This window comes from Trichoplusia ni, chromosome 11 (assembly GCF_003590095.1).
Source record: "Trichoplusia ni isolate ovarian cell line Hi5 chromosome 11, tn1, whole genome shotgun sequence".
NCBI classification, from domain to species: domain Eukaryota; kingdom Metazoa; phylum Arthropoda; class Insecta; order Lepidoptera; family Noctuidae; genus Trichoplusia; species Trichoplusia ni.
Genome location: NC_039488.1, coordinates 878542 through 892846, shown reverse-complemented (window position 1 = coordinate 892846; position 14305 = coordinate 878542). Strand labels below are relative to the sequence as shown.

The 14305-nt window shown below is 34.2% G+C and overlaps 1 protein-coding gene across 1 annotated transcript in view; it reads right to left on the bottom strand.

Annotated features, from left to right (window-relative positions):
* The window catches only part of LOC113498528 (neuroendocrine convertase 2), a gene marked incomplete at its 5' end in the record, with an annotated part of 55986 nt that extends 42022 nt beyond the window's left edge, over positions 1-13964 (bottom strand). The window contains 2 exons of the mRNA XM_026878552.1: positions 8312-8416; positions 13959-13964. Of these exons, the coding sequence (XP_026734353.1) occupies positions 8312-8416; positions 13959-13964 (111 nt within the window). The remainder of the gene's footprint in view (positions 1-8311; positions 8417-13958) is intronic.
* Between the last annotated feature and the right edge of the window lie 341 nt (positions 13965-14305).

Here is a 14305-nt window from a genome sequence, read left to right as displayed (position 1 = left end):
AATCGGAATTTATAACACTTTAACTAACAATTTGAAAATCCAAATTGCGCACATCCAAAATGACCAGCCCATGGAGAAAACCTGGCAAGAAGCAGCAAAGTTTACTATTTTAAATGAACGAAATAAAGCCAGATTGTACAAGTTCACAGATATTAAATGATGCAGTGGATTCTCACAGGTTTTAATCGAGATTGCCCGATTTTGGACACAACCTCATGCAGCGGCAAAGTCACAGATATTACTCGTCAAAAACCGCTACATAGCTATTGCAATAATCTTCTAATGTATATGTATATCTTAACATAAAAATGAATTGCTGTTCGTTAGTCTCGCTAAAACTCGAGAATGGCTGAACTGATTTTGCTAATTTTATTCTTGAAATATTCGTACTAATCCAGGGCAGGTTTAAACGGTGAGAAAATATGGAAAAATTGCAGCAAAGAAAAAAAAAATATTACACGGGTGAAACCGCGGGAAACAGCTAGTAATATATAAAGCTGAAGAGTTTGTTTGTTTAACGCGCTAATCCTTGGAACTACTAGTCCAAATTGAAAAATTATTTTTGTGTTGAATAGACCATTCATCGAGGAAGACTTTAGGCTACAAATCATCACGCTGCGACTAATAGGAGCGAAGATACAATGGAAAATGTGAAAAAAACAGGGCAGGTATAAATCATAACTTATATCTTCTACCCACGGGGACGAAGTCGCGGGCAACAGCTAGTCTTCTAATGTATTTCCTAATATTGTAAATATAATTTTGGACTATAAATATTCCCTCTATATTCCTTACTCGAAAATTGTTACAACCTTCAATAGCCATTTCTAATCGTTTAATATTGACTAAGTGACATAAATATAATGTAGAGCAAGTTCGTAATTCTCGAAATAAACGGAGACCTTAAACATAAAACGTTGTGCCGAAATTACAAAGACCCTTTGTGTTTGTAGGAATGTTCGGGAAGCCCTTGTCTTGTCTTAAGTAGGTACCTGTACGTGACGGAGGAAGGGACGATAGGGGCTCGTCTACTTTCTAGCTGTCCCTTTTAAGAATTTTGGGGAAAATTTTTTGAGTGTATGTTTTTTGCTGTTGTGGGTGCCAGTTGCTAAACTGTTAATCATTTATTGTATGTTTTGTGTGATGAAATTCACGATTTTTTAATGATATTTATTTATATTTTAAAACGAATCCCGCACTAGGAAATTTAATCCTAGCGTCGCGGGGGGTTGCTCAAATATACTAATTACATGCACAAAGGCACCCAGATTCAGAACAAGCATTCGTGAAGCACTAAAATATATAGTAGAAGAGAAAAGCACATACCTAAATACGAACGACATTTCACGGTAAAAATTGAATAACAATGCCATTCGCCAAAAATTGAATACGTTATTTTCATTATTTGTGAAACTATTGAACAATGTACTCGCTCTAAGAGCAAACTCTACGTAACATCAAAAGATGGTACTCATGACGACATCATCTACTTTACGGTTAAATGTGTTTTTACCACCAGTTTCTAAAATACAAACACAATACCTACTTATGAAATGTCAAACCTTATTATAATATTCATTCATTCAGTCATATTAATTAGCCCATTACATTCTATTGTTGGTCATAGCCCTCTCGCAAGGTATATACAACAGACCTCGGTCTGTTTCTTTATGCATTCCGTCCCATCTTCTTAAATTAATTATTTAAGCAGATGGTCCCTAATCTCCCGACTACGGATAGTTTAACGCATTGATAAAAAAAACTATTCACGCTATCCGTAGGTTTGTTAAGTATATAATACGCAAAACTTAAACACGGGTTTCACAAAAGATCAAGTCATAGAGACCCAGTCTTAGAACAAGCCTTCGTGGGTCACACAAATGCAAAAACGCTTTATCCAAAACGCGACACGACGCGCAGTCCGTTTGATGAGTCACTAACAAGGCCCTTGTATTTAAAGCTATATTTATGCAAGCTTTTGTTTCTCTCGTCCGTTAATAATCTTAGTTCTAAAAAAGTATCGAGTAATTCCATTCAAAAACTTATGACTAACTAAACTAAACTTCTAACTAAATACTGACAGCAGATTTCTGATAATATTCTTATTAAAAATTCCGAATATTAATTAAGCTATACTAAGTAAGGAAATACTATCCCCTGGATATTAAACGTCAAACGCAGTGCTGCCAAACTTTGACGCCATGTCAAAACTTTAATAGCTTTGTAATTTAAACGATTCAACAGTTTGACACCGCTGTTGAACTTTAAGGAAATCATAGCCGGATAGGAAAAAAAAAAGAAATTAACTTAAATAACCAAAATAATCAAGTTTACCAAATGTAAGAATCTAAGGTTTTAAAGGGCAAAAGTATGAATTATTATATAATACAACGGATAGGCGAGTAACTGTGGGATTCAATTGTGCGAGAGTATTTTTTGTATGAAAAAAAATCTTATCAAATCAGAAATGAAATAGTAAGAAACTTAAAAAACTTAAATTACTAGTACTTACGTTAAAATAATGGCCTACAAAATGTTACTAAAATTACCCATCTAAATGCAGATCATTTTCGTTTTCTAACTTGTTGTTTGTTGCTATCAAAAGCTCTGCCACCGGTCCCCAAGCAATAATATTATGGTGGTGGAAGCGTGACAGCGCAATAGCACGCGTATAGCGGCATCTCTCTCCCACAAGATATAATAATACTACTTTAAGACGTAGCAGTAAGCCCCCAGAACATAATAATTTAAATAAACTATTCTCTAAAACATATTATTCGCTCTTTCTAGATATTGACGTCACAGCGAGACAAAATTCCGAGTATTGCTATAATATCATATTAAGCTCTTTTAAAATAAGCATACGTTGTAACATTTGACGTCACATTGTTATATAGTAACAATTGCTTGAGGGTGTAATGTAAGTCAGCCTCTTTATACCTTAAATATAGTTCGATAATATTTTTATTTCTATTCGATTTGATTTTATGTTTTTGGTGTAAATGATTAAGCGGTTACGACGAACGATAACGTCAGTTTTGGATGGAAAAAACTCTGAGTTTTGTTTTAAAAACTGATCAACTTGGAATTCTGTTATAATTAGGTTTGAGAAAAACAAATCAGCAACAAATATTAGACATCCATCAAATTTATGAGTGCAGCAATTAGCATTTATTACTTGTATTTTGATAGTAACTGTCGTGAGAATGATTCATTATTAAATGATGTAACGGTTTACTCACGCGTATTTATCGGGGTAGCCTGACTAGTTTCGGACCCAACCGGAGTCCTTAATCATGAGCAGACGCGGCGGGATCGCGAGTTGAACTGACTAGACGGGCTACCCCGATAAATACGCGTGAGTAAACCGTTACATCATTTAATATTATTTGTATAGTGCCAGTAATAGAAATACATCATCTGTGAACTATCCGAACCTATCCTGGTTCATGAGATGCCTGGTGGCAGAATGACGGACAAACTGTAGAGCCTTTTTCACCCTTTGGATATGGATCCCTACAAAAATGTTCTAAAATTCTCTAAACATTTACAGCTTATTATAACAACACAATTTCTCATTTATTCAAGTAAGAAAGCTCCTGAATAGTGAAGTATTCTCAAACCATTTCCCATGTACGTAAAAAGTCTAACAACTCAGAAATAAAACACGAGAGCACTCCACTCTTCCTAATTGAGGTAGATTGCAGGTAATTTCATTTTCTTGGAAAAAAATAACACGTTTCGTATTTACGTAAGACTGCTTTAAACATTATTAAGTTACGTAAGGAGTTCCGACTGACCTTTTCTATTAAATCTGGCTATCCTACTTACACTTGAAGAGTAAAGCTTGCAATTATTATTGTGAAAGAGAGATAGTAATATATACTACAGTTCAACTTTTCACACAACGCCATCTAGTCTCAAACTAAGCAAAGCTTGTATTATGAGTACAAGACAACTGGTAAATATACTTATCTATTTCTAAATCTCTCTTACAAAATAAAGATAAATTACACCCAGACACAGAACAAATGATCGTGCTCATCACACAGACATTTATCCTAGATGGGAATCGAACCCACGACCTCTGGTATAGCAGTCAGGGTCACTAACCACTAGACCAACCGGCCAGTCAATTGATGATCAGTCAGATGATGCTATTTGTGTATTACGCCTTTCCTTTTTTTCATTTCTTATTTTCTTAAAGACACTCAGTCTTTAAGAAGAGACGTTAAACCCTGACCACAGCAGTTCTTGGCTATGTAATTATTTTGCTTTGTAATTCTGTAATTAAAATCCTTTGTAACACCAGTGTCGGCTTTCTTTTTCCTCAAATCGTTTTCTCAATTTTGTTTAATATAGTTGTTGTTATTTCCGCAAAATTGCAAATAAGGGTGCGAATTTGCGAAATTGCTTCCTTTATTTCATACCAAATGGCTTCGTGGAAACTACAAACATTTTCCTTGGATTGTATGAGCTCAGAAACGAAAACAATTTAAACAAAATGTTCTTCGTAACTATCCCGAAAAGTGTTGCTTAAACAGTTTCAAAGTTTTAGGTTGTATAGTTTTGGTCACGTTTTCAAATAAATGAACACAGCACTTACGACCATGAAGAGTGGAAATTTAAAACACACTATTCATATTTTTTTCTTTGTGTTCCACAACTTCAGTCAACACAACCTAGTCTCGTGTCGTATTATGAGTACTAAACGACTTATAAATACACTTGTATAAAAAAATGCTAGGAAAAATCGAAACAAACAATTAATACTAAATACAAACCAACTTAGTAACCAGCCAGCACATAAATCACGTAAAACCTTCAGACCTTCAGAAGAAAACTATCCCTTCCTAACACAAATATTCCAAGTGTCGTATTAACTGATATAATAGGGAGAACTATCAATCTAGCGTTGTGACAAGGACGACATGACAAGCTGGGAAGAGATAAATTAATGATGAATTACTGTGAGACAGGGAGCTACTGAAAATCTAGATTGTATGAAAGAAGAAGAGAAAAGAAAGCACTCGCGTCTTGAAGTGCTTAACGACTATCGTTTGTATGTTTCGGCAAAGGTCGGTTATATTTTTAAAATAGCTTCTGGTCGCCGATAATTGTTTTTGTTTTCAAGTAAACGTCTATTGGAATCGGCCAATCAGCTTAGCGATAGGTTATTAGACAAGCATGTATTGAGTCCGTCACGGAGTATTGTTTAACATATTGGATTCGTATTTTTATGTGCATAGGAACGAGTGATCGGTTCTTAGGAAAAAAGCTATCAAACATCATACTGAAATCATATTTTTCAATTGTTATTATTGTTAATTGAAATCAGTAGCCTCTATTAGTCCAGCAATATTAAGGACTCACTACTTACATCTAACTCACACTAACATTATTATAATCAAAACTTTCTCATCTTTTAGACAAATCGAAAATCTGATATTCCCAAATAAAAATTCGACGACTTTCCTTTCATGCCAGTGACATAACGTGATTCAAATGAAATTACTTTTGAACGACTTTTTTATATCACAGTAGGTGGGACGTGTGTTACGGCTCGCACGTGGATCATGAATTAGCTAAGAGGTTTTTAGAGGCAATTTTAACTTGTCAATCAAACTTGTCTGCATAGCCGAGTGGTATAGGACACCACGACAAATCTCTTGCACGTCGTGTTACGGGTTCGATCCCCGCGTAAAGCAAGTTTTGTGTGACTCACGAATACTTGTTCTGAGTCTTGGTGTCTTTATGCATGTGAATTAAATTGAATTGAAAAATGAAAAGTGCGGGAGTCATTTTAGACATATATTTCTGAGGTTTCATATAAGTCCGTATTTTACCAAGCCGAAGAAAAACACCAACAAATTAAAATGAAGTTACGACATTAATCGAAAACCAATTACATTTTCATTCAATTAAACAATTTGTATCATGACGTGACGCGTGTAAAATTACAGAGTTACCAAATCCAACATATACAAACGTAGCTCACTTCCTCACATTGTTCACGACACAATTATTTAATCAAATCGTAAACTACAAGACAACAGACCAGATGGTCTGTGACGTAACACCAACTTTTATCTAATAGAAAAACAAGTTGTAAGAAACTTCATTCACAGTATCCTCGCGGTATTCTTACAAAAGAGGTTTTATTTTCCATCGCCTCATCCCGCTAAAAATACCTTAATCCATTGCAATACCAAGGGGAACAATATCCGTTCTTGTAAAGTATTTCTATATTTACATACGGTGCTAAGAATATATTTTTAAAGGAAATGTAAGCAGTTGTTCGCTTCACTTGAACAAATCTATACTAATATATAAAGCTGAAGAGTTTGTTTGTTTGAACGCGCTAATCTCGGAACTACTGGTTCGAATTGAAAAATTCTTATTGTGTTGAATAGACCATTTATCAAGGAAGGCTATAGGCTACATAACATCGCTGAACTAATGGGGGCGGAGATGCAATGGAAAATGAGGAAAAAACGGTTCAAGTTCTTTTTACCACGTGCCACGTGGACGAAGTCGCGGGCTACAGCTAGTGTTAAATAAAAAGTTAAGCTAGTCCGACTTGTGTAAATATTCCGTACCGTCGTGTTTGGAAATCTATTGTAAACCAGCTGTCCCGGAACTACTACTAAATAATACTTTTTTTTTGCAACTTTTCTAGCTATATTTATGTATAAAACTTCCCTGGACTTCCACGATATTTCAAGACTAAAATAAGTGAAATCCCTTCAGCCGTTCTGCAGTGTAAAGAACAGCAATTCATTTTTATATATAAGAAGATAGACAATGGACTAAAATAGTTTTATTTTGGTTCTGCACACTATCACATTATCATCGCTGATAATGTGAAAATGGGAGTGGACACTAATAACTGAGAAATAATTAGATATTGCTCTGAAAAGGCCGCTAAAGCTTACGTCAGAGCTGGGAAGACATCTGCTGTAGTCCTAATATGTTAATGCATTTTGGCACAACAGATAGTTAGATCTTAATTCAGCTTAATTAATCACAGAGATTCAGCTTAACTTTTCGTCGTTTTATCGTTCTTTTCGTTAACTCGCAAAAAGTGTCCAAGGGAATAAAAAAACACTTTTCTTTCTGCCAGAATCTTAACAGTTAAAGTTTTTAGTAATAGCGTAAAATAAGCATTAATTGTATGCAATAGCTATTGACAAACACTAAATACAGTGGTCACCAAACTCAGTGGACACATTAATCTTTTACATTATATTTTCTACTATTTACTCAAGTATCTTTCAATATAACATAAAACTTAATAAGAAAAAAAGGTGTGCTCATAGTAAACCGCTCGTGGCGTTTTTAATCCGTTTCCACCCGGGTAATAAAGTGGACATAATGTGAGCGGCCGGATAACCTCATTCGCAGTCGCGTTCTCGATACCGTTTTATGAGTACTATATTTTATCTTAGTGTTTTTCCTTTTCGTTGAGTTTGAAATGACTGAAGAAGAAAGAAAAGGATGTTCCTGACTAAGTACCTTTGTTAAGTGAATCTTCTAATATATAAAATTCCCGTGTCACGATGTTAGTTACCGTACTCCTCCAAAACGGCTTAACCGATTTTTACCAAATTTTATATGCGTATTCAGTAGGTCTGAGAATAGAACAACATCTATTCTTCATACCCCTAATTGATAAGGGTTGCTCACACTAAAAAAATATTAGTTAAAATATTAAGTTTTTATTTTTTTATAATGTGGCATTAAAAATACATACAACTAGAAAAAAAATCTGCAAAACAACGTTTGCTGGGTCAGCTAGTTAAAGTATATAATTACGTTATCGCAGTAAATAGATAACAACAAAATATCAATTCAAGATTTCAAATTTAAAATATCATCGTTATGACGACGTTTCAACAATAAATTTATTATTTTACTTTATTATATTTGAGCTCATGGCTCAGCTACAACTGCACAAGTTGAACGATCACAGGTTACACTTGATCGATCCGAGTTTTTCTGTGTGATGGTAAGTTAAAATGTGTACTTTCAGAAGGCGCATGTTCATGCGCATTTCGGTTGTAACTAAGCTGCAACCGAATAAACTGGAAATCGACCCCAACAAATTAGGTAAAGGCTGGCTGATGATGATGACGATTCGTATATCTACGAAAACACATTCAGTTCCTGTGTTTACGTAAACCACAATACCCCTAATGACTGATTTACTCAGGCCACGTGAAGTATTTCTTAGCTAAACTGCTACATACGTTTTAGCTGAGCAATAAAAAAATAAGTGTATAACATATATTATAATAAGTAAAGTACTCACAAGTGGGTGTTGTTTGAGTAAGCGCGTGTGTGCGATGGAGCGTCGCGGGCGAGCGTGCGGGAGCCCTCGGTGAGCGAAGTGCCATTCTGTGTCAGAGCCTAGTACCTGTAGGACAAATAAACGTAATATCTTATTAAAAAATATAGATGTATGTTTATTTTAATAGATAAGTGGTCAGTTCACGTAGCTTAGCGTACTATGATGTTTGAGATAGAACTTTTTTCCTGTGATAAAAACTTTCATGAAAATTTTCCAGTTGCATCTTATGACACTGTTAGCCATAAGAAACATAGCTTGCCGTTTATTATTATATAGTCGCCGCATAACAGCTCATAATTAAGGACTCCAGTTGGGTCCCAAACTAGTCGGGCTATTCCGATAAATACGCCTGAGCAAACCGTTATCAAATAGATAAATCCACCTCACGATGTTGTTGTTAAAAAACAATTCCTTGAATAAAGTTTGAATAAGAAAACACTACAGCATAAAACAGTCCCAATATATACTCAACTCCAGATAAAAACCGCAAAACTCTTTACCATAAAATGGAAACAAACAGCGATCGCAAAAGCAAACTCATTTCATTCCATTTGCGAGCGTTCTTTGAAACAGTTTTTGGGGTATTTGCATACTATAAGAAGTTCCTTTACATATAAAGCAACTAAAGTCTTGCCCAACTATTTTCGGATCCAACTTTTCAAACTTAAAAGAACGTGTCGTTGAAAACTAAAGTTGCCGTCAGTCGCCTTGTGTTGCCTTGTGTACAAAAAGCCTTAGAACAACGTATGTAAGGGAATTGGAATGGAGGCAGTAAAGAGCAAATCCAAGCCTTCTTTGCCCTGACTTTATGGACTTTATAAGGTCCGCAATAAAACAAAACTGTGAACGAGAGTAAATACCAAGGAATAGGATTCGATAAACACATTCTCGTGTAGAACTGGATTCTATATAAAATGATCTCGTATTTGCGTGGATTTTTGTACTGAAAAGCTTGAATTCGATTTAGATGTTTGCTCACACAAACTAGTTTTCTCAACAACTTTTGCTTATCATCCTTTCAAATACATTTCAAGTATTTGGTTAGTTTTTTCCCTCCGTTCGTAAATGTCAGTTTGTCCTATAGAAGAACATTTAGACTTTTTGCTGCCCTGTTTTAAAAAATGAAATGAAAATTTACAGTTTTATATTCAGCAATTTATCGCCGTCTAGTCTCAATCTAAGCAAAGCTTGTATAATGAGCACTAGATAATTGATGAACAGACATTTATAATTCCATAAATGTAATCTATACTAGTATTATAAAGAGGAAAGATTTGATTGTGTGTTTGACACGATTAGGTTTTCCATTTGTCAAGGAATTGAACTCACTTTATTGCCTTCATTCTCAATTCAGAACAAAAATCTTTTACTACCTCTTAAACATAAACTTACAGTTGTAAAAGAGAGACAAAGCTTTGCACGTTATTGGCATCTCGCTTCCACAGTGAATACAATTCTACTTTAAAGGTCCAGGCGTTATTTTAGGCTATCAATTTCAGTCTACAACTGAAACAAATTAGACTCGAAATATCAGCTCCAGACACTTTAATTGCCGAGCCGTTAAATTATATAAATAAAAATGAGACCGTTTTTATTTTCGTAATGAAGTAAAGTTAGATTTTTGTTTGTGATGAAGTCAATTAAAGTGTTATCAAATTTCTTTAGAAAGAAAGATGCTAATAAGTTGATGACAGTGTAAGTGAGACCTGAAGTAATTATTTTGATTAAACTTTTCTGATTACGTTCAAGATAATCTGAAAACCTTTTTGGCTACCAAATAACTTAGAATGCTATAAAATTGTTACTCGTTATAAACATACACAAAATATAATTATTAGTATTTTTTTTTTAGATTTTTGGAATCAGAAAAAAATAATTTTGTTTTTAGTTCATAAACCTACTCAATGTGAAATTCATATATTTTACGTCTAAAATTAAAACCAGAAGTAACTTCGTCTAAAATTAAAACCACTTAAAAGAACAAATACATAAATATTTTTTGCAACGAATTTGAAACAATAACCTTAACTATCTCAACGTAGTAATAAAATGCAAAGAAAAGGCGACTTCTTAAAAATTCCAGTTTATTCCTCAAGCAAAAAGTTTAATTACAGAGATAACATCAGTGCACTACAAAAATAAAAACTAGTGTTTCTACAAACTCGGTGTTGGTCCGACAAACATTTGTGTAGCAAACCTTAATTAAAGTTTTCCCAACTTATACCAACTACACGCAGAAACTTAACAAGAAACAAAGTGTTTGTTAAAGTTTACTTTGTCAACGTTAACTTATACTGAGTAATATATGGTTAGAGATTTTACAAACTATGCGTCGTTTTAAAGAATCATTAAAGAAAATATTAAAAAAATACTACACCAAGGAGGTTAACGAACAAATAAAGTTTCACTTACATCACCAATCTAAATTTAAATTTCGAACTCGACTCCAAGAAAAATATGATATAAAAAATAAATAATTAAGTAAAATGCCAGCAAAAAGGTTTACGTAGAAGAAACCAGTCTCTTTGCTCGCTGATTGAATTCAAATTTCGAACGATTGATACTCACAAAAAATTAAAGGTGCGTAATAGTATTTATTCATCAAAGTTGGTGTCAGCCAAAACTCGTACGAAAAACAATTTTAGTTTATATTCCTTCAACAAAATTATGATTACTCTTTCTTGTACACTTGACGTAATTTGCTCGGATTTATTAGCCACGCACAATGTCTTAACGCCCTAAGGCCGGCAGTAAACGAAAACAAACTTTACTGCGTAAAGAATAAAGTCCAAAGTGGCCATTATCTTTAACAGCCAATGCTCTACCAATTGATGTTGTTTTTACGTGTACGAAATAATGTAACAAAAGGAAAACCTAATTGGTAAAGCGTTTAAGTATACCTACGGTAAGTCCATTATAAACACTCAATTTACAATCAGTTTTTTATTGAGATTTTCAGGCTATTTACAAAAATTAAAGGACATCGTGTAATTTGCAATTTGATGAATTAAAGTGACATTTGGTGGGTTTCAGCATCATCGTGAACCAAAATATGTTACCTATGCTTGTTGTCATGGCCAATTAAAAAAAACACAAAAAAACCGGCCAAGTGCGAGTCGGACTCGCGCACCGAGGGTTCCGTACAAACCTGCAAGGTTTACAAAGTTCGTTCATTACGACAATCGAGTCATATAAATATATATTTTGTAATGTAACTAAAAATTTAAGGTTTTCGGAATTTTTCCTTTATGTGTGCTATAAAACGTAGCTTCATGCCAAATTTCAAGATTCTAGGTCGACTGGAAGTACCCTTTAGGTTTTGATTCCCTTGCGAGTACTTGCGAGTTTCAAAATATGCAGCTTAAATTGCTGTTTCTTTTGATTGCGTTGACATAGAAGTTTGATTTTGTTACAGCTTAAAGGTATTATAGACCTGAGTATTTGGTATGAATTTCAATTTAATACCTCTACGCGTTTATGAGGAAATAGGTAGTAAGTTTAAAATTATTAAAAAAAAAATATTATGTGATGTAACTAAAAATTTAAGGTTTTCGGAATTTTTCCTTTATGTGTGCTATAAAACGTTGCTTCGTGCCAAATTTCAAGATTCTAGGTCGACTGGAAGTACCCTTTAGGTTTTGATTCCCTTGCGAGTACTTGCGAGTTTCAAAATATGCAGCTTAAATTGCTGTTTCTTTTGATTGCGTTGACATAGAAGTTTGATTTTGTTACAGCTTAAAGGTATTATAGACCTGAGTATTTGGTATGAATTTCAATTTAATACCTCTACGCGTTTATGAGGAAATAGGTAGTAAGTTTAAAATTATTAAAAAAAAAATATTATGTGATGTAACTAAAAATTTATGGTTTTTGTAATTTTTCCTTTATCTATGGTATAAGACGTTGCTTTGTACCAAATTTCAAGATTCTGAGTTCACGGGAAGCACCCTGTAGGTTTTGATTCCCTTGCAAGTGTCGAAAATTTGCGGCATAAACGGCTGTATCTTTTGATTGCGTTGCCTTAGAAGTTTGATTTTTTCACAGCTTCAAGGGACAGTAGACCTGAGTAATTGATATAAATTTCAGCTTCATACCTCCACGCGTTCCCGAGAAAAAGGGTCTTGACAGACGGACGGACGGACGGACGGACAGACGGACGGACAGACGGACAACAAAGTGATCCTATAAGGGTTCCGTTTTTTCCTTTTGAGGTACGGAACCCTAAAAAACAATTGACGTTGTCACACTAAAAAAAAAAGAAAAATACATCTTCATTCTTGTAACTTCTTTTCATAATTTAAGTGACACTGCTACCAAAATAGAACACATGCATTGCAAAAAGTAAAAATATACAAAGGTAAACGATCGAACCCACATATTATCGCATGACGTCACTCGACTGATATGGACAAATGAATCTATTTATTGTTATATGTAGGAGGCTCTAGATTTGTAGAGTCAGATAATACGTATTTATTTAGTATCATGACATCATTTTCGCTATCAAAGTCATCGTATTTACTAAATGGAGCTAATAATAGCATATTTATTTTTCTTGTTTTCCTTAACAGACAATACGTCACTCGGCTCGAGAAATTCCAGTAACGAAAATTAATACCTACCGCAAAAATATTGCCAAGTTCAACTCCAGTTTCTTTGAAATTTCTCTTTGAAAGTGAAACTTTGAACATAAATGGGAGTAAGTTACAAATTGCTTGGTTACTTGGTAACATTTAATTTCGTTAAATTACGTCATTAGCATAAACATTTTTCAGATATCACAGTATTGTAAGGTGCGTAAACTGTAATCCTTGTAAAGGATGGAGAATTGATCATTTATTAGTGTTACACCAAGCTGATTTTTTTGAAGTTGGATTTTTTTTTCTTGGATTACAACAAGAGGAAGAACGAGATGGTAGATCGAAGTGAATGAGAAAGTATATCGCAAGAAAGTATAAGCCCTATAACAAATATCAAGAGGTAGTTGAACTCGCGAAAATAAAGGGTACGAATATCCAAAAAAACTTGTCAGAAGGAAATAGGTACCCCCCCTTTTAAGACTTAACCAACCATCCGCTGCCTTACCTTGATTTCTTCTGAATAAAACATCTGAGAAAACTTCAACTGTTTAACTATCATGGCTCATGAGATACAGCCATGTGACAAAAAAACGAACAGACATATTCTGACATTCGGATTCTTACCTATAGGGTTCCGTTTTCACGTTTGTATTCCGAACAATAAAACTAACCAATACAAAACAAGTAAAAACAACGAAACGCAAAAACACAAGTGAACAAGCCATCGTTGTACGAACTACATAGTAACGTTGTGTTTACTATAAATATCGTAGCTCACTTGTAGTAAAAGTTAACCGACGGTTGGGATAACAAGATAACACGCCGGTCGCAGGCATCGACTAGAATCCCTAAGTAGTTACGCTCTAAGTATTGCTCACAACTTCATATATACATACATACAATTTGTATTATATACAGATAGATGTATACTAGTAAAACACAACAAAGAGTTTATTATGCGTTGATACAATCGTGTCATAAAAAATATAATGGTATGATATTATTAAATGATGTAACGGTTTACTCACGCGTATTTATCGGGGTAGCCCGACTAGTTTCGGACCCAACCGGAGTCCTTAATCATGAGCAGACGCGGCGGGATCTCGAGTCGAACTGGGTGAGTAAACCGTTACATCATTTAATAATGAATCAGTCTCACGATAGTTATTATAAAAATATGGTATGATATGGTTGATTTGGATAGGATAATTGTGTTTGCTATTAAAAGTCGTGTTTTTATTTATTTACAGTGTATTACAGATGGGTACTGTCTCCCCCCATAATTCTCTATACTGAGACAATCGGAACCAGCACAAATTAGTTTTATGATGCTAGGCCAAAGATTACATTGTGATATTTTTAATCATTTTATTAA